Below are 21801 nucleotides of genomic sequence, written 5' to 3'. Positions count from 1 at the left end.
GTTGACAGATATAACCTATAAAGGTGAAATTTCAAATCCAACCAATAACTAGTCATACACTGATTCAGTACATTGAAATGTCATTTGTTCTACCAAACTTATCAGAATGACAAATCATAATTTTCCTGAGGGGTATGCAATTATTCAGTTTCCGCCATCTCCAAATTGCTGTGAATTGGTTTGTCTATTGTTTCAGGGCTAAATTCCTACCAAACCATATAAAAGCCACAGACCAAACCTTAACCAAGTAAGAACGTCATTAACCAAATCAAAGACCAATATTTTAACCAAACTGATGTACATGTTGAAACTTAATCAGTTGGCCAGCTCATGATATCTTGAGTCCTGAATTTCTTCTTCAAAGAAGATGATAATGCTTAGAATACTGACAATTCAACTCAAAATAAATCCGGGGTTTCTCAATAATACTCTGAATCAACCCTTTTTTACACACTTAACCTCATCATGAATTAAATTTCAGAACTTGGCCAGGGCTCTATGTAATGATGGAAGGTATGTATCCCAAATGTGTAATTGTTTCAAAAAGGTGACTACAAAGATATGAATTACACTATTGTGTATTGGAAACCTGTGAATCCAAGTTTTTAATTCTTTCATGTAACTGAATAGATTGACTATTAAGTATCAAGCATAAAATTTGAATTCCAATATAAGACAGGACTATTCCTTTATGAATTTTATATAATGAGCTGATTATTATTTTATAACACTTTACAGAGTGTGTCCTGATGTATGCTCAGTACATCTTGATCTCAAATAACTCAATGAGCTTTAACCAATAGAAATGGAAGTGGACTGTATATAAAACCAAAGATGCTCATGTGAGTAGTTATTAAAATGAATTTTTAATTCACTGCTGTGAATGCTTGAGACACAATATTGATAATTATCCAAAAAAGAATGAGCTGTATAAACTTTCAAAGCTCAATCTTTCAAAATTGCAACTTCAGTGCTAATATAATAAAATGAATTATAAAGTGGAATAGAGAGCGAGTGGAATATTTACTCAGCTTCAGTAATTATCATAACAGTGCAATTAACTACAAATGCAGCTGTGTAATTCAAGTATGTGGTATACTCAACTCTTGAAATGCAATTACTTGAGTGAGTGGTCCATCAACTCAACGTATTGCCTTCAGGCTCAGTTATTATACCAGGGCATTTAACCACAACTGCTCCTGTGAAGTATTCAATTATTTCACTTGAGAGAGAGAACCATCCCCCTCTCTTGGTGCCAATAATGAATTGAATGATATAAGCTTTAATTAGCTTCCCAGGAATAAGAATATCTCAATGAGAAAATTGATTTGATACTCACAATCAGAAGTATGTATCTCAGTTTAACGTGAGTAAACCAAATTTTTGAGTAACCAATAAAATGCTCCTGGAGTGTGAGCAAACACTCTAAAATAACTCACTTACATTGACAAAAAGAGAATGTGAGTGATTCACTCGAATGTAAAGTATATTAAAAAAAATGAACTCAAGTACCTAATAAGTACTCCAAAGTAGCTCACTTGTAAATGAGTAATTCACCTCAACCTAAGTGATTAAATATTTAAATTACTCATATTACATGAGTAACAATTTGTCAATCAACATAACTCATAATAATGAGTGAATAATCATGACTCACTTGGTAGTGAGTAAATCAATAATTACAATTAGAGAAACTGATACTCAGCAATAACTCACTGGAGAGTGAGTGATAGATTACCCATAAGCTTCAACTCACTGAGAAGTTGAACAATAATTTGAAGAAGATAATACTCAACCAATATAACTCACTTGAAAGTGAAATAAGCTCAACTCAAGAGTATAACTTAGTAAGAACACTTGGTTGGAATGTGAGTAAATGATGAATGAATTTGAGTAGTACTCAGTATAACTCATTGACATTGAGTAAATATAAATAATCTTGAGAAACACTACTCAGTATCAACTCACACAAGTGTGAGTAAATTTTATTATCACCTGAGTAAATAATACTCTTCAATAACTCATTAGGAGGTAAGTAATTAATAATAACTTGAGACAATGCTCAAGTGGTAACTCACTTAGATGTGAGTGAAAAATATATCAACTTCTAAAACTTATATTCAGGATCACTAATGTAAAGATTCTCTTATCTTCTTTACTTTAAGAATAAACTAGAAATTGTCCTCAAATCTCTCAATAGATGATGAAGAAGAGGTTAACTCAACTCAATATTCATCACTAGAGGAGAATAATAAAATAAATAAAAGGACTTTCATCAAGGAGAGGAATTTGAAGGCTTGAGTTGTGAATACTCAAGGATAACTCAAATGAGTAAGCAATAACAATATGAGTGAATGAATACTCACTAAGTCAACTCACTAGGAGTGAAAATCAACTTTGTGATCTTTTGAGAACATAATAGTCAAGTATTATAACTCACTTGAAACAGAGTGGAATATATTCGGAGTAAACAGTGTTTGAGTGACCAATACTCAACCTTAAACTCACTGGAATATGAGTGTATAATTCAGTTTTAACTCACTTAAATTAGTGTAAAATATAAAAATAAATATTTTTTGAGTACCTTAACAGTACATAATAACAACTCACTTTGATGGGAGTGTAAACAAATGGATGTTCAAGTGGCTTCAACTCGGCCTTAACTCACTGGAATGTGAGTATAAATGATGCAGGTTTAAGTAACTTGTACTTAACCTTAACTCACTTGATATGAGTGAAAACAATTCAGGTTTGAGTAACTTGTACTCAACCTTAACTCATTTAATTGCGAGTGAAAACAATTCAGGTTTGAGTAACTTGTACTCAACCTTAACTCACTGGAATGTGAGTGTAAATTCAAACAAAGGAATAGGGCAATGCTCATTGATTCACTAAAGTGAAGGTGTAATTAATTATTAACCAAATAAATGAGCAAAGCACCACTAAAACAAATAATAATAGCATGTGATCAACATAGAATTTTAACTAAATGAGTATTTAAAAACACATGCACAATACTCATTAGTTTTACTTCACATTAATTATTAACACTTGGAAATTAAATGTAAAAAATAATTAAATGCATACTAAACATACCTGTAACTTGAATCCATAAACTGCAGTTGAATTAAAACACCAATAATTAAAATAAGCTAAGCTTACATCATAAGTGAGTGATAACCATAATGTTTAACTCACTAATGATTATATTCAGCACAGCTAATATAGCATATGCCAATGCTATCCGGCTCGGAGGACCATGTTCACAACCCAATGGCTCTAAACTGTACTGAATTGAAGGCATGGGATCATGCACCAGGTAATCCACTTAACTTTGTCAAGGGTATGGTTGTGAATGTATATAATTGGCCACAAGCCAATGTAATAATGTTCAGGAGATGTTAACTCTTCCGAGTGTAGAACCAAACTGACTTTGAGAGCCACTGAAGGTCTCAAAGTAACCAATAAAAGTGGGAGGGGACTACTAGTTCCACCTCAACCAATCATTAACCATGCAGGTGTTATTTATGCAAACCCCTAACCTGCAGGTGTTGGAAGGACTGGGGGTTAAACAGGGTGCAATGAGCTATAAATCAGCCATTGTTATCATTAGATTTGGCGGCACCTGCCTATGGCAGGTAGAAAGTATCCACAGACAATGAACAGCAGGGGTTCTAAAGAACGAAATGTATACCTGCTCCTACCCCATGCTCAGGAGTTCTGAACAACTGTCATTTTGAGTTGGAAGTTGTACAGAGAAATTCTAGCTCCAGACGCGCCCCTAAAGCGAAAACATGGGCCCTCAAAGTTGGGGTATTTTCGAAAAAAACATGATTTTTTCACTGTAGCCCTTGTACCCAAGTTGTTTTGAGAAAAATGACGACCCAGTCCTAAATGAATGTATTTGAGATTCTGCGTCTATTTCATGCTATTATTTTTAAATTTTAACTGTTATTGCCAATTTTGAAATCAGCAAAAATTTAGGAATTTTTGCCAATCTTTCTCGATTCTTTGAAACCTAAAATATTGGCATCACTGCGATCCAAAGTATTTCCTCAATTTCAGAAATATATCTTCTTTCAATATTTTTTCGTCGTTATAGCGAAACTTTTGCGAAGAAAATATTTTCAAAACACCAACTACACAGTAATACTACCCCCCCCCCCCCCAAATAAAAAAAGATTAACAAATTTTCAATCGCTCAGTAGAACCCTAAAAGTGGCCTTGGATTTTGACAGCAATAGCATAGATCGACGCAGAATCTCTAATACTTATGTACTTTCATTATACAGTCTCCTCCATATACATATTTTGAGTGAATACAGATTTTTTTTCAAAACTCGTTGAAGCATGATTTTTTCCCCCCTGAAAAAGGCGTTTTCCGCTATTGTGAGCAAGGTAGGTGGGGTGGGGGGAATTTTTTGGCTCCGACATTTTTTTTTAATGGTACCCAACAATGTTTCATTAAAATTTCAGAAATCCGAGGACAGGGGCATTTCACCTATTTTACCCAGGAATACCTACCCTTCAAGCTATCTTGATATACCTATGTAAGCACAAATACTTCTGCACGTGTAGTTTTACGATCACGCGGTGTAAATGAATTTTCAATTACACAATTCTGAGGTAAAATTTCACACTGAACAACTTGGTTCTCTTCGATTTCCGCCATTTGTCCATATTTTTGGAGAAAAACGTAAAAAACGTGGTTTTTTGAGAGTTTTTTGAGCTTTTGAGCTTGACCCACCACTCCAAATGGCCGGCTGATGACTTCTATAGAAAGTAGACCTAAAGATACATATTTGACGAAAAAATCGTTTAGGTATGTTTTTTCATTCCGGAGTAATGTCGATTTAAAGTTTTCTTTTGTCCGCCCTTCTCCCCCCATGCGATGAAAAATTCTGAAAAAATTCAGGGAGGTACCCCCATGTACCCTCTAACTATATTCGTTTACAGAATAAATTTATCTTAATTACGCGCTGATACAGAATTTTCCCCCTGAAAAACGCGTTTTTTTGGCCCCCCCTGGCTGAGGGGGGTGCGGTGGGGAGGGGGCTATGGGCCCAAAATTATTTTTTGGGGGTACTAAACACACCCTGTGAGCTTCATCAAAATCCGAGGTTAAGGGCATTTTGCCTATCTTATCCGGGGGTACCCTTAGATGGTCACGATAGTAGATATTAAGAATATGTAATAAAAAAATTAACAATTTTCACGAGAAGTTTTTGACAGAATGAACGATTAATAAGTGATGCCCACGATAAATAAGGATAAATTAAAGACAAAAAGTATAAGATTTTCGCGAGTGACTAAAAAATGAACTGTTCTTGTAGGTAAGGTACCTATTTCAATAATGCTTTACGAGATAACGCCGGACGGCCTCGTTTATGTTTTTAACCCAATGGGACGGATTTTTCTGCTAAAGGAGAGTTGAAATTTGGTAAATTTTCACCTGAGCCTAATACTTTTTCTCGAAATGTCCCGATTCTCCGCTAATTGGACTTGATCTACTTCGTCTACGATGACGTGTTGCGTTATTTTTCCTAGAAAATGACTCACTTAGCGACGAGTTTTATGAGATTTTTGTCTGTATTATTTGATAGGGAAGGAGCGGTAGCAAAGCAACAGTGTACTTCTTCGTGATTTTCGCCGTTGGTTTCAATGGAATGCGTTGTTTCAGTGTTTGACAGTAACCGGTAACGCCTGGACACTTCACGTACGGCGAGAGTGAATTTCCATCAAATTATTTTATTTTTAACATGTCGTCTCCATTCATTGGTAGTTGAATTACAGTTTTTTCATCGGTCAAGTGTTACGTTGCTTTTTCCAGTATCGTAGTTCATCTGCATCGGGCAATTTCAGTTAAATCTGATTTTTGGTAAGTGAATATTGTACTTACTAACCTATACTTACAAGTTATTTATACATATGTATATTCGATTTGTGGATTGTTTCTTCGTGGAATACGTAGGTATAAATTTTAAGCGATCGCCTCCATTCTAATTTTTGATGATAAAAAATCTGGGGTTTTCTAAAATTATGTCAGAATGGGTTTAAAAGATTGTTGTTGTTGTAAAAAAACATCAATAAGTTGAATAAGTGTGTAGGTACTCGTATCATCGGTTTCGAAAATGGCTGAAGTCGTAAAATAATAAAAAATAATTTTTAAAAAGTTAGAGATGAAGTGTTGAAATTTGGAAAGAATGGTACCTAACTACTTACTTACCTACCTATTGGTTCGAGAATTTATGGAATTTTTCGCGAAATAAGTACGAGCACGTGAAATATTTGCTAAAAACAGCCAACTAACATTTTTTGAAGTGTCAATATGTATTTCTCATTTGAGGAGGCTGTAGGCATAGGGTTAGGTAACTTTATTTGGATCGATGGTGCTGGGTTCGATAATTAGCTCTCGTGTAGTGTTACGTAGGTATGGAAAATACGCATATTTTGAATAATCTACAATAAAATTCTACATTGCGTAATATCTATAATACGATCTTTTTTTTTTAGGTGTACAATCGCTTGACGCTTCGAAAAGTGAACAGAAAACAGAACTGAAGTGAATGTGAAGTGGAATCTTGTCATTTGCATTAGAAATTGAATTCAAAATGGAATCCAGCCACTTGCAAGAAACCCTTCCTGTTTTTCATCACTCACCCCGGACATTACAGGAGATGGCTGCAACTAAATGCGCGATCGATTGCTGGCGAAATGTAATAATAATGAAAAACTATGACTCGGATAAAATTTGTAGTGACGAATGGACAAGGAAGCACAGCTCATTCAGTTGCGCTGATATTGCGCCATTTCCAGTAGTTCCAGTAGGTGTCATGTCTCTGATCAATCGTAAAATACGACTGATTGGAAAAGAGCTTAAAAAATGGTGCCATGATCATTTATTCGTCAGATTATCTGCTGGAGTTACGGTGAATTGCTTCGTATTGAACCTAGCAGGCGATATTTGCTATAAAAGAACAGCCAAGAATTTACTAACTGCGAATCTAACATTCAGTTTAATAGAACAATTCGAAATCGCGTGTAAATACTGCTTCGAGGAAGATGTCGAGCGTTTATGGTTTCTATTAAAGAACAACGATTACAATTTTTATTACATATCAAGAGGTTTTGGCGCTGTATCGTTGAACTTCGTCGGAGCCGTGGATTATTGGGTTTCGAAAATGAGAGGCGAATTGCGAGAATTGTATAAAAAAGCGAATGAAGAGCAGGAAAGATCGCCCGAATGGTGTGTGCTTTCAAATCGCGAACGTACGAATATTACCAACTGGGCACAAGTTGAATATTTCTGGCGTAAATTGAACCGGGAAGAGCAAAGCTCCATTGTACGCGATGCTTCGTATAATCAACGATTTATGAAACATCTGATACAGAAATTAGACGACGTGATGCTGAGAAATCTTTCAAGATCTGACCTTAATTCGGTATTCGAAGATCTCGCCAAGGATGAATTATGCTATGAATCTGCGTTACAACTTTGGAGCTACGTGAATGTGAAGAATATAATCGTCGAAGATAAATCCTCGTTTTACGAAACTGTGGTAAGTTTATCGGAAATGGCGTTTCGAAATCCAAAATCTTATGGTTTTCATATTTCGAGTTTACTTAAAGAAATGTGGCTCTCTGCTTCAATTGATTTTAAGAGTTACGTCTTGAGTGAACCTGTTCATTTTGAAGAATTATTCGAGCGGAGTTTACAGTACATAAGTATCCAATCATTCGGTTGCGATGTTGGTTTCTTTATTGAACTTTTAAGATGTGCCAGTTTCGAAATTAGGCGACATATTTGGCAACGTTGGTGGCGTAAATTTTTTCTTCTCGGCCAAGTCTCAGATGTACTGGAATTAATGAAGGTATGTTTCAAGAATGCAGACGATATTGTCCAGTTTAAAAAAAATTCCATGTTGGATTACGACGAATTGCGTGATATTTTCACGAAATTCGTCGAGTGGGGATTTTATGATAAATTAACCGAGTATTTGAAATTTTGTTGTTCCGATGAGCACGATGAAAAACTGGTACGTTATATAAGAAGAAAATTCGCCTTTGCAAATTTCGATCCGGATTAGGTATTCGAAGTGATTCGGAGCCGGTTTTTTGTAAGTTTTTGCGGTTTTTCTACGATTCTGTCTCGTCAGCAGATTTAACCGAGCTGCTAAATTGGGAGTTTCGAGATAAAGAAGCAAATCTGTTATGTACAAGTTTTTCATGGATTGTCGGGATACTCCTGCTGTGAAATATCGTAATTCTCGCAAGCATGTTTTCAATTCGATTGATTCTCTGTTAAGGAGGTACTTTGGAGGTAATGAAGATCCGACTATTTCTGGGCAAGTTGAAAAATTACGAGAATAGTATGGCTATTCAAGTTTTGTTATGTATGGAAAACTATCAAATTCTTGGAGATGTTTTGCTTTGGTTTTTCGATAATAAGAAATGCGAATTGAAAAATTTTCTCGTCCATTTCGGTAAAGAGTATTAAATTTCGACGGAACTTTGGAATGTAATTAAAAGTCTTGATTTATAAGATGAGCTCACTATATTAGATTAGTTCTTTATTTTTTTACGTTTGTAATTTTTTCACCTTTTCTACATAATATATCTATTTTCAAGTTTTTGTATATTTTAGTTTTGTTTTTAGTTTTCAAAATAATTTTTGTAATGATGGTGAGTTTTCAATGAATCATTAATACATACGTACCTATTTATACCTTCATTTTCAGTTGCATTTACGATAATACATTTATGTACTATGATGTGATTCGTGATGTTGTTTTCTTTTTTTGTGTAATCTATTGCACAAATGATTGCTAACGATGAACTGATAGGTGGTCTGATTATCGGAGCATGTGTAGCGAATTTCCCACGAGGTCAAAACATTACTATCGGAGTTGAACGGTACTCGAATGTCGAATTTCGAATTCTTTAAAGTACTACAGTCTTCCTAGTTCCTTCCCTACCCAATTCCATGCTAAATTAAGTGTGATGATTAGGGGTAGGATTTTGAAGCGCTATCAAACACGTTTTAAGCACTATAAAAAAGCAATAAAAATGTAAGAAAAAAACAAAAACTAGACTGCTAAAAGCTGCAAAGTGTGCGTAGCTAGCTGATACTTGTGATGATCTTATTCAGGAAATTGAAAGCATTTTTCATAACATCTCAGGATTTGCCTGGGTCTTTATAAGGGTTAATAACATATCGCTCTTTAACGAAATCGCTGAAAAATCACATTTTTCCCATTAAAAATTGAGCACTGCAAAGTTGAACTTTTCTGCCAAAAATCACCTAAACGTTAAGCTTTTTACCGGAAATTGTCAAAAAGTTTCATTTTTTGACAATAATTCCCAAAAAGTGCTGCTTTTTGCAAAAATTGTAGAATTCTTGTATTTTGCACTGTCGAATGCTACAAATTGCTAAAAAGCCCTGCCTTTTGCTAAAATAATGTTCAAAGTGTTTGTTTTCTGTCAAAAATTCCAAAAAGTTTCGCTTTTTTGTCGTAAATTGCAAAATTCTCACTTCGTGTATTTGACCACATTACCAAAGTTACTCTTTTTTTTTGAAAAAAATTTCAAAAAGTCACTTGAAATTTCCAAAAAATCTTGATTTTATTCAATCAGAAAATTGCAAAATCAAACTTTTTTTACGAAAAAATATAACTGTTTTGGCACCAATTACCAAGTCCTTATTTTTGTTACAATTGCAGAAGTTTGTTTCGAGTTCTTTCCATTTTAAAATTTTAAATAAACATGAAAATTTCCCTGGTTTTTTTTTTGGTGATTTTGATTTATTTTCTGCATTAAAGTGTTTTGCTCATGTTTTGTCTGTTTTTGGCTAGGTACCTGCTTTTTTGGTTACTTTTCGGTTGCTTTTTCCAGTTTTTCGAGCTTTTTTGGTTAGGTTGGACGTTGGTGCTAAAGTTGTTTTTTTTTTCTGAAAAAAAAAGGAAATGAGTACAAGGCCTGTTTTTAAAGAACAAGATCGTTTTTTTTTTTTTAAATTAAATTTGTTGAAAAAGTACCATAAAAACGCTGTTCCGATGTTCTAAGCTGAAACTTTTTCAAAACTGCTTCCAGCACTTCCCTCTTTCAAAAGTAATTTTCAAAGAACTTGTAATTTTTTATTGAAAATTTTCAAAAAATACTACTTACCTATATGTATTTGGTATGGTGGCACACTGAGGCAGGACATGAAATTTCCCTAAAATTTGTGATTTGGCATATTTCCTCACTGAGGTGGATATATCCGGCTCGATTTTCCATGTGAAAAAAATGTCCGTGCTTGAGCTGGAAAATCAAAACTGATGAAAATTCTTATTTTATAGATGAAAGAGCCCTTCAAATAGTTTTTCAACCCTGATTAAATCGTCCATGTGTATTATTATTTTTCATCGTGGTTGTTTTAACATTGATTATTAATTTATTAACGTTATTAGATTTGGCAATTATTTAATCCGAAATTCGTTTTGTTCTTTTGTTTCAGGTGAGTTTCTGATATTAATACTTTCTGCATAATGATTCTATGTTATGTGTAAGTCGAAACGACTAACGAGTAAGTAATGTTATTATCATTTTTTTGTTGTTTTCAATTTTCGTCCATAATTTGGAAACCTAAACGTGCTGTGTGATGCGTGAGTGATCAATTGAAAACTTGGAGTGTAATGAGTATCGCCAAAGAATAATATGAGCATGTGGCCCATCTTGAAAATTAATTACAATGCGTACGAGTATAAGATTTTCCAAATAGGAGTATGAATTTGGTACCTACTTATTTTATACAGGCCGTTCAAGTTCATTTCTGGAAAGTAGAGCATTTATGTATCTATGTAATACCTACCTATGCGAGGAAAATCCCACCCAAATCGCAGGTTCCTAGTTTTACAGGGGTTCCCAAAATATCGAAATTACGAAAAATTGGAAAATTGACTTTTTGAGTACTTACCAGCGGAAACTTTTATTGCGCTCAAAATTTGGTAGGATGGAGGTCTTTCAGGTACCAATAAACCGTAAAAAGCTTTTTAGCGGGGTTCAAAGGGGTAGGTTCAAAATGTTCAAAAAATCAAAACCCCCCCAATTTCTGCCCCGAGGGTCGAAAATAAGAAAATCGCCTCGCATAACGTTTATCGGGTTCAAATAGATGTTTTACGCTAAAAAAGTTTTTGAAAATAATACTCAGTGGTTCCTAAAATTCTTGTTTTATTCACAACTTTGGGAACCCATGGAGCTCAAAAAATGGTCATTTTGGGTTAACTAACCACGGAGTCGTATTTGGGGCATTTATCAACATTTTAAGAGTGGTTCAGTCGAAAACAAACGGCCTTGTCGCAACTCCTCCTTTGTTATAAAATTAATGTCACTTTTTGGAGTTCGTGAAAATTCCTGAACTGAAGTAAAAATTTGTTACAACGTATGCACAAAATGTACAAAGCTACAGTATTCGATTACAAGTTACTTTTTTGAGCATTTTGGTCGCCGAAGTGATTTGAAAAATTGTCAGCTTTGCTTTTTGTCAAAAATAATCCCATCTTTTTTAGGTTGCCAAAAAACCTCGTTTCTCGCTAAAAGTTGTGATTTCTCTTTTGAAAAAATTTCCAAAAAGTTTCGTGTTTTTTTTTCTTAAAAAATAGGTACCCTAAATTCTCGCTTTTTAGCTAAAAATTGACAGAAATTGCAAAAAAGTATCCCTTTTTTGCCAATCATTGCTAAAAAGTCCTGCTTTTTGCTAAAATTTTAAAAATCGTTTTTTTGTAAAAAAATTGACAAAACATCTTACTTTTTGACTAAATTGCTAAAAAATCGCTTTTCCTCTAAAGTTGAGTATCCAAAAATTAAGGGGTTTCGCAGAAAATTAAATTGCGGAAAAAAACTTTTTTACCTTGGTTTTTGCTAAAATTGTTTTAAGTTATTTTTCTTAATCAAAAATTCTCGATTTTCAGCAAAATTACGCAGAAGCTTCGCTTTTTTTGTGTTTTTATGCCAATAATTCCAAAAAATGCCTACTTTTTCAAGAATTTATTGTCAAAGTCTCGCATTATGCAATTTTTAATGGTAAAAAATTCCCGCCTTTTTTCAGCAAAATTGCCAAGAAATCCGGTTTTTTTAATTCTCTTTCTTTCTGCTTCAATTGCCAAATTCTGGCTTTTTCAAAATTTCCAAAGATTTTTATTTCTTTTTCCAAAGTTATCTAAAAGTTTCTCTTGTTTGTCAGAAAGTGGCTAATGTATCGTTTTACCAATTCCTGCTTGTTGCTAAAATTGTCGAAGTATGTCCGAAATTTTCGTTTTTTCAATTTAAGTTATAATAATTTGAGCTTTCTAGAAAAAAAGTATTGTTGTTTTTCCAGAAAGTATACCAAAGAGCTCTTTCTTTTGCTGAATTATCAATGTCTTGCTTTTCGCTAACTTTTTATTGCCAGAAAGGCTCGCTTTTGTTGATTTTTCGAATATTGAAACATTTAAAATCCCATCTTCTCCCTATCAATCTACTAGAAGTGCCGGATCACGCATTTTAATTTTTTAATTAAAAAATGTTTAAATCAAACGAATTTTCGGTGTTTTGAAGTTTCGAGAGGCATATTCTGTTCGGCAAAACGAGAGAAAAACAACTACATCTTGTTAGGTCTCTATATTTTTTACAATACTAAGATTCATAGTACAAATATTTGTCCATGTACCAGTACCTAACCAAATCTTAAACTTTAAAACTACACATATGTTACCTATATTTTTATTACCCTTCAATTCGTCACACTCAAACACCACACAGTCCCTTCTAACTACGCACCGGCAGGCACTTCTCTGAAATACCAAAGTAAAGTACCCTACATTCCAACACTAAAGAGTGGTATAGCAAAGCAACTGATACTACTCCTTCGTGATTTTCGTCGTATGGTTATAAGGTTTCGATGAAAGGCGTTTGTTTCATTTCATTGTTTGGCAGTTGGCAGTCGCGATCAAATACTTCACGTACAGTGTTTTGTGCATTTGTGTCATTGTATCTCGATTCATTAATAGTTGAATTGAACGGTCAAGTCAAGTGTTACGTTGCTTTTTCCAGCATCAATTGAGTATAGTTCATCTGCATCAGACAATTTCGGTTAAATCTCATTTCTGGTAAGTGAATATTGTACCTACTTACAAGCTATAAGTATATAGGTATTCGATTTGTGGATTGATTCTACGCTACGTAAAATACATTATATAAATTTTTAAGCAACATGTTTATCGCCTCCGTTCTTATTTTTGGTGATCAAAAATCTGTTTTTTCGAAAATTATGTCAGTTGGGTTTAAAAGATTGGGAAAAAACATAAATTAGTTCAAAAAGTATCATCGGTTTCGAAAATGGCTGAAGTCGTAAAATAATTTTTAAAATGTTATGATGTGTTGAAATTTGGAAAGAATGGTAGGCTATTGGTTCGAGTTGAGATTTGTGGAATTTATTGCGAAATAAGTACGAGTAGGTATTTAAATACATACCAAGTACATACGAATGATGAACTTTTCACGTGAAGTTTTCGCTAAAAACAGCCAACCACGACTTTTTTTAAGTGTCAATTTTTCATTTGAGGAGGCTGTAGGCCTATAGCCGCATAAGGTTAGGTAATTTAATTTGGATCGATGTTACTGAGTTTGATATTGATATTAAGTTCTCTTGTAGTGTAGGTAATGTACATATAGTCCGGCATATGACAATAGGAGTAATTGCACCCCCCTGCCGATCCTCCAGGACTAAGGAACTAAATACCAGGTATGGAAATACGCCATTTTCGGTTATAGATTTCGTAGTTTTTATGGTGATGTGATTTTTTCATTTCAGTCGTATAATGAAATGGAATCAAAAAAATGGTGGGAAAATGTTTATTTTGTGGATTAAAATGAATATGAAGTAAAAAAATAACGTAAATTGGCGGTATTGTTAATAAAATATTGAGTCCTTAAAAATTTTTTTCTATAACCAAAGATGGCGCATTTCCATACCTGGTATTTAGTTCCTTATCCAGGACAACTTTTTTCTTAAAGGGGACATCCTAAGGAACATTTTAAAGCAAACTTGCCAAAAAAAAAAGTTGGCCTTACTTACAATATGGCGGCCATTTTGATTGACGGGTCAGCCGAAATCGCAGATTTTGCGTTTCAACATAGGACTTGCACGAACTTTTTCAAACTTTACAAAGTTAGGTCGAAAGATCATGCAAAAATTTATCACCTGTCAAAATTTCAAGTGCTAAAGTGGGTTTTTCGATTTTTGGTGAATTTTTGAAAGGGAAATATTTAATTGAACGACAAAAAAGGTGGTTTGAACGACAGGCAAGTCTAACGACAATAAGAGGGGTATTAACGACAAATTAGGTACCAAAAACAGAAGTTTTTAAACGACTAAACAGGTCGTCATCACGACTATTTTTGTTTATGAATCACGACTACTTCTCCCAACAGATATGAGTGTTAGAACGACAAAGTATGATTTTCAGCGACAACTACATCTGTACTTGGGTATAGTGATTGAGCTGCACATAGTTGGTACAATGGAATATGATGAAGTTGTAATTCAAAACTGTCTACATTTTGCTACTTCTCCAGATGTGTCTTTAAAGGAGTGGATCTCTGGGTATCAATGGGCTGCTCAAAACAAAAAAGCGATTCAAATTCCAAGTGATTCCAGCGCTGCTTCCTTTTTTTTCACCACCTCCAGCACAGCCAAACACTCAATTATTCCCAAATTTATCAAAACCTTCAAATCTGCAGACACACATTGGAAAACTTTCGACGAATTCCTCAAACTCACGCATGCAATTTGGAAAATCAGCATTGTATCAAACAATGTGGAATTATCAACTTGCTCATGCCCTTATTTCATGAAAAGAACAACATGTAAACATGTACTTGGAATGAAAAGTTGTCAGAAATGGGTTCAGGCTCCCCCCCAGGCGAAATCCGTTCCCTTCGGCCAAGGAGGCCAGGTAAATCCAAAAGGGTATTGGTGCAATGAAACTTTTTTTTTCTATCAATTTGCAAATGTGTAGTCGGTGTAGTTTCTTTTTAATTGGGTAAATTTCCGTTTTTTAATCATAAAATTAGTCGTTCTTAGATATTATTGTGTCGCGAATTTCACTTATCCGGTTGTCGTGTAAAACAATAATTTGTCGTTGAATGTATTTTTTTACTGTGCAATATAGAATGCCTGTCGTTGAAGTAATTTTTCTGTCGTGTTTTTTGTGGGTCGTGGTATTTATTTTTTCTGTCGCTTAGACCCCTTATTTTTGTCGTAACGATAAATCATACCCTTTTTGAAAATCGAATTTAGGCCAAAAATGAGGGAAAAAATCAAAATTTTACCAAATTGACCAAGAAAGCTGAAATTTGGGATATACCCTATTTTTGACACGCCAAATCGATTGGAAATGGTTTCAACCCGTTTTGAGCAGTTCTGGAGCCTCTTTGAAACTCGAAATTCCCACCAAATTCCATGAAATTGGAGTTGGAAAGCTGAAATTTATTCTAAAAACTAATTTCAATACGCTACGAAATACTGCAGGTGAATTTCAAGTCGTTTTGAAGCCTCCAGCGACTTTTTGAAAATTGCTTCCAGCAGATTTTTGAAACTTTAAATTTTCACAAAATTTTATCAAATGGAGATGGAAAGCTGAAATTTACTCTACAATCCTATTTTAACACCCTTTGAAGACGACTTCAGGCGGATTCAAGTAATTTTAGGGCCTCCAGCGATTTTTTTTTTGTAAATTACTGGAGCCTCCAGCAGATTTTTGAAACTTCTAGTTTTCACAAAATTTCATTAAATGGAGATGGAAAGCTGAAATTTACTCTACACTCCAATTTTAAACTTCAGGTGGATTAAAGTAATTTTAGGGCCTCCAGCGACTTTTTTGAAAATTACTGGAGCCTCCAGCAGATTTTTGAAACTTTGAATGTTCACAAAATTTCATCAAATGGAGATGGAAAGCTGAAATTTACTCTACACTCCAATTTTAAACTTCAGGTGGATTAAAGTAATTTTAGGGCCTCCAGCGACTTTTTTGAAAATTACTGGAGCATCCAGCAGATTTTTGAAACTTGAAATTTTCACAAAATTTCATCAAATGGAGATGGAAAGCTGAAATTTACTCTACACTCCAATTTTAAACTTCAGGTGGGTTCAAGTAATTTCAGGGCCTCCAGCGATTTTTTTTGAAAATTACTGGAGCCTCCAGCAGATTTCTGAAACATTAAATTTTCACAAAATTTCATCAAATGGAGATGGAAAGCTGAAATTTACTCTACACTCCTATTTTTACACCCTTTGAAGACGACTTCAGGTGGATTCAAGTAATTTTAGGGCCTCCAACGACTTTTTTGAAAATTACTGGAGCCTCCAGCAGATTTTTGAAACTTCAAATTTTCACAAAATTTCATCAAATGGAGATGGAAAGCTGAAATTTACTCTACACTCCAATTTTAAACTTCAGGTGGGTTCAAGTAATTTCAGGGCCTCCAGCGATTTTTTTTGAAAATTACCGGAGCCTCCAGTAAATTTTTGAAACTGGAAATTTCCCCAAAATCTGATGTAACTAAGATGGAGAGTCGAAATTCATTCTGCAAACTAATTTCAATACGCTACGAAGTTGACTGCTGGTGAATTTCAAGCCGTTTTGGAACCTCCAGCAGCTTTTTGAAAGGTTGTATGCCGTTTTTTTGAAAAATTGAAATTTCCAAGAAGTAGCTGGAAGCTTCAAAACCATTTGAAACCACCATGTAGTCTGCGAAGTAAATTTCAGCTTACCAACTCCATTTGATAAATTAATGTTGGCTACTGGAGGCTCCAGTAATTTTCAAAAAAGTCGCTGGAGGCCCTAAAATTACTTGAACCCACCTGAAGTCGTCTTCAGAGGGTGTTAAAATTGGAGTGTAGAGTAAATTTCAGTTTTCCCTCTCTATTTGATGAAATTTTGTGAAAATTTAAAGTTTCAAAAATCTGCTGGAGGCTCCAGTAATTTTCAAAAAAAGTCGCTGGAGGCCCTAAAATGACTTGAACCCACCTGAAGTCGTCTTCAGAGGGTGTTAAAATTGGAGTGTAGAGTAAATTTCAGCTTTCCATCTCCATTAGATGAAATTTTGTGAAAATTTAAAGTTTCAAAAATCTGCTGGAGGTTTCAGGAATTTTCAAAAAAGTCGCTGGAGGCTCCAAAACGACTTGAAATTCACCTGCAGTATTTCGTAGCGTATTGAAATTAGTTTTTAGAATAAATTTCAGCTTTACAACTCCAATTTCATGGAATTTCGTGGGAATTTCGAGTTTCAAAAATCTGCTGGAGGCTCCAGAACTGCTCAAAACGGGTTGAAACGGTTTCCAATCGATTTGGCATGTCGAAAATAGGGTATATCTTAAATTTCAGCTTTCTTGGTCAATTTGGTAAAATTTTGATTTTTTCCCTCATATTTGGCCTAAATTCGATTTTCAAAAATTCACCAAAAATCGAAAAACCCACTTTAGCACTTGAAATTTTGACAGGTGATAAATTTTTGCATGATCTTTCGACCTACCTTTGTAAAGTTTGAAAAAGTTCGTGCAAGTCCTATGTTGAAACGCAAAATCTGCGATTTCGGCTGACCCGTCAATCGAAATGGCCGCCATTTTGTAAGTAAGGCCAACTTTTTTTTTGGCAAGTTTGCTTTAAAATGTTCCTTAGGATGTCCCCTTTAAGAAAAAAGTTGTCCTGGAGGATCGGCGGTGAATAATCTACAATAAAATTCTACATTGTGTAATATCTATAATACGATCGTTTTTTTTTAGGTGTACCTACAATCGCTCGACGCTTTAAAAAGTGAACAGAACTGAAGTGAATTTATAGTGGAATCTTGCCATTTGCGTTAGAAATTTAATTCAGAATGGAATCCAGGCACTTGCAAGAACCCCTTCCTGTTTTTCATCTCTCACCACGGACATTACAAGAGATGGCAGCAACGAAATGCGCGTTCATTTGCTGGCGAAATGTAGTAATAACGAAAAACATCGACTCGGATAAGATTCAGGGCGCTGATTGGTTTTGGGAGCACAGCTCATTCAATTGCGCTGATGTCGCACCTTTTCCGGTCGGTGTCAGGTCTTTAATCAATCATAAAATGCGACTGATTGGAAAAGAGCATAAGAATTGGTACGGTGATCATCCATGTCTCAAATTACATCCCGGAGTTATCGTGAATTGTTTCGTGTTGAACCCTGCTGGCGATATTTGCTATAAAAGAACAGCCAAAAATTTACTAACAGCGAATCCACCACTCAGTTTAATGGAACAATTCGAAATCGCGTGTAAATACTGCTTCGAGGAAGATGTCGAGCGTTTGTGGGTTTTATCAAAGAACAATAATCACAATTTTGATGACCCATCGAAAGGTTTTGGCGTGGTATCGTTAGACTTAGACTACGTCGGAGCCATGGATTATTGGTGTTCAAAAATGAGAGGCGAATTGCGAGAATTTTATAAAAAAGCGAACGAAGAGCAGGAAAGATCGCCCGAATGGTTTGTGCTTTCAAATCACTGGCGTACGAATATTACCAACTGGGCGCAAGTCGAATATTTCTGGAACAAATTGAACCGCGAAGAACGAATTTCCTTTGTACGAGTATCAACGCTTTTATTAGATCCAAAATTTACAAAACATCTGATACTGAAATTGGATGACGTGATGCTCGGAAATTTTACGACATCTGAACTGAACTCGGTATTTGAAATTCTCGCCCAAGATGAATTATGTGATGAATATGCGTTACAACTTTGGAGCTACGTGAACGTAAAGAAATTAATTGTCGAAGATAAATCCACCTTTTACGAAACTTGGCTCAGTTTATCAGAAATGGCGTTTGAGAGTTCAAATAATTATTGGTGTCATATTTCGCATATTTCGAGTTTACTTAAAGAAATGTGGCTGTCTGCTTCAATTGATTTTAAGAATTACGTCTTGAGCGATCCTTCTCGTTTTGAAATATTATTCAAGCGGAGTTTGGTATGTGTAGGTATCGGATCATTCGGTCGCGATGTTGGTTTCTTCATTGAACTTTTGAGTGATGTTAGTTTTGAAATTAGGCAACATATTTGGCAGTCTTACTGGCGTAACTTCTTTCTTCTTGCCCGAGTCTCAGATATACTTGAATTAATGACTTTATGTTTCGATAATGCAGACGATATTGTTCGGTTTAAAAAAAATTCTATGTTGGATTACGACGAATTGCGAGATATTTTCACGGAATTCATCGAGGGCGAACTTTTTGACGAATTGATTGACTATTTGAAATTTTGTTGCTCCGATGATGTCGATGAAAAATTTGTGAGCGAGGTAAGAAGAAATCTCGCTCTCGAATATTTTGATCGGATTACTAATTGTGATTCGGACACGGTTTTTTGTAAGTTTTTGCAGTTTTTCTACGATTCTGTCTCGTCAGCAGATTTAGCCGAGGTGTTGAATTGGGAGTTTCAAGATAAAGAAGCAAATCTGTTATTTATGTGCATTTTATGCGACAATGGCGGATTGAGTATTTTTACCAAAGCACTGCGTTATTTCGAATTTCCCGATCAACGTGTAATCGAATTGAAGCGATTTTTTTACGAACGATGCCAGCATGTTTTAATGTCTGGCGATTTCAATTCATTTTTTGTACAGGATTGGGAGGATTTTTTACTATGGTGTACGTCGAGTGTTGAAATTGTAAATCGTTTGAGGCATTCACTCGCGATACGTGATTTGTTCGATCATTTTCTTGTCAGCATGCACAAGTTGTTCGCGGATTGTCGGGATACCCCTGTTGTGAAATGTCGTAATTCGTACTGGTCTGTTTCTTTTCTTTCGATTGATGGTCTTCTAAGGTGGTATTTTAGAGATAGTAAAGGTGTGGTAATTGCGAATGCGAAGAATTTCAAGTATGATAGACTGATGGATTACGAGAATAGTGAGGCGATTAAAATGTTGTTGAATTTGGAAAACGATGAAATACTTCGAGATATATTAGTTTGGTTTACTGATAATAACAGTTACAAATTGATAAATTTTCTCTGGTCTAATTTGGCAGTGGAAACTGTTCTTGGAAGGCGTTTTTTGAAAAAAATCTTCGAAAAAAATAATTTTGAGTAGGTATGTGCATACCTGGGGAATTCAGATCAGTTCACAAATTTGTTACTCTTGTAACTTTTTTACATTTTCGACTTATATAATTATATTTTTAAGTTTGTGTATATTTTAGTTTTTATTACGTTTTAAAGTCATTTTCATGAAATTGATGGTGCGTTTTTCAATGGTTTATGAACCCCATTTCGGGCCATTTATACTTTATTTTTAGTTGCCTTTGCTATATATTATAATACATTTTTACAGTGATGTGTTGGTTTTTTTTTTTTTTTTTTTTGTGATATGTTGCATTTCTTGCCAACTCCAAATTTCACAAACAAATGGTAAACAAATTGTGGCTGTGGTCAAACCTAGAGAACCTAGAGCTGTATATTCTGAAAGTCTTCTCCGTACTCTCTTCTCTAATATGCTTAACCAGTTCTATTTTACAAATATGTACTCGTATCTACAGCACGCGAGATAGCTATTAATAGATGAAAAGTTCACTTGGTTGTCGTTAGATTTTGAAATGGCTTAATCAGTTTTTCTATTTCTTTTAAAAGGTCATTGTAATAACAACCCATGTAATTATTGGTGTAGAAGATTGATCGGAGTTGGTAAAAAAATTCATTGTTTATGTAGGGGTGTGGATGAGGGTAATATAAAATTGGACGTCATATTCGTGTTTGGGATGTTCGATTCATATGGAAACGACACCAACATTATGAAAATACCGAAACTTTCATTATAATGAAAATTGAGTTGGGGGCAGAGGCACTGGAGGTATGTGGATGCGGGTAGCATAAAGTTGGACTTCATATTCGTTTTCGGGGTGTTCGTTTCATATGGAAACGACACCAACATTATGAAAATAGCTCAACTCTTAATATAGTAAAAATTGAGATGGGGCAGGGGCACTGGAGGGGTGTGGATGAAGGTAATACAAAATTGGACGTCATATTCGTGTTCGGGGGGTTCGATTCATATGGAAACGACACCTCGTTTACCAAAAACAATAATTTACACCAGAATCCATTTTTAACCCCCCTCTGTTGGTTTTTTCAATTTTTGACCACTGCCCACCAAAAATTTTTTTTTGAAAAAAATATATGTTTTTTAGGGGTTAAAAACACACTTGAAAATGCTATTCGCATTTTTGTGCCGAATGATGATAATTGCTAAAACAGGCAAACAAAACTAAAAAACACCATTTTGAGGGGAAAATATGGGGGATTGAAATTTTTTATGGGGATACCTCTTATGGATGTTTACAACATACCAAAAAATTGAAAAAATCGGTTCACAATGTTCACATGGGGATGAGAAGAAAATGTTTGTTGTAATTTCAGAAAAGGGGGGGGGGGTTCTCAAAAACGGGTGGGCGGGGGTCTGAAACTTTCCTGACGGAAGGTGCTCAAGGGTACCCACCTTCCATGCAAATATCAACCCTGAAGCTCCCGGGGGAAAATTCACCATACTTATCCACCTATAGCTTTTTCCCTTCCATATTGTTAGGTTTTCAGGGGGTTGAAAACGTTGAACCTTTTTTTAAAAAAATTTTGAGGTGGGTACGTGGCTGAATTTTTTTTTCAAAACTTAATAATACCCTTAAGTATAACATATAATTTTCCCAAGATCCCAAAGGGGGTTGCAACATGGTCAAAAAAAAAAGAAAACCCTAATAGATATTCACCA

General features: G+C 34.8%; 3 protein-coding genes across 3 annotated transcripts in view; all 3 read left to right on the top strand.

The window, feature by feature from the left end:
* LanA (laminin subunit alpha) overlaps positions 1-21801 on the top strand; it is a 112315-nt gene that overhangs the window by 68017 nt on the left and 22497 nt on the right. The gene's annotated exons all lie outside the window — the stretch shown is intronic.
* Positions 5508-9082, top strand: LOC135844067 (uncharacterized). Its single transcript, XM_065362165.1, has 2 exons — positions 5508-5878; positions 6514-9082. Exon 2 carries the CDS (start codon positions 6612-6614, stop codon positions 8085-8087), a length of 1476 nt encoding a protein of 491 aa, XP_065218237.1. The 5' UTR covers positions 5508-5878; positions 6514-6611; the 3' UTR covers positions 8088-9082.
* Positions 12898-20374, top strand: LOC135844060 (uncharacterized). Its single transcript, XM_065362158.1, has 2 exons — positions 12898-13124; positions 17801-20374. The coding sequence occupies exon 2, from the start codon at positions 17896-17898 to the stop codon at positions 20131-20133; it is 2238 nt and encodes a 745-aa protein (XP_065218230.1). The 5' UTR covers positions 12898-13124; positions 17801-17895; the 3' UTR covers positions 20134-20374.

The sequence above is a fragment of the Planococcus citri genome, chromosome 4 (genome assembly GCF_950023065.1).
Source record: "Planococcus citri chromosome 4, ihPlaCitr1.1, whole genome shotgun sequence".
NCBI lineage: Eukaryota > Metazoa > Arthropoda > Insecta > Hemiptera > Pseudococcidae > Planococcus > Planococcus citri.
The sequence above is the reverse complement of the archived record's forward strand: the minus strand, read 5'-3'. Positions and strand labels throughout refer to the sequence as shown.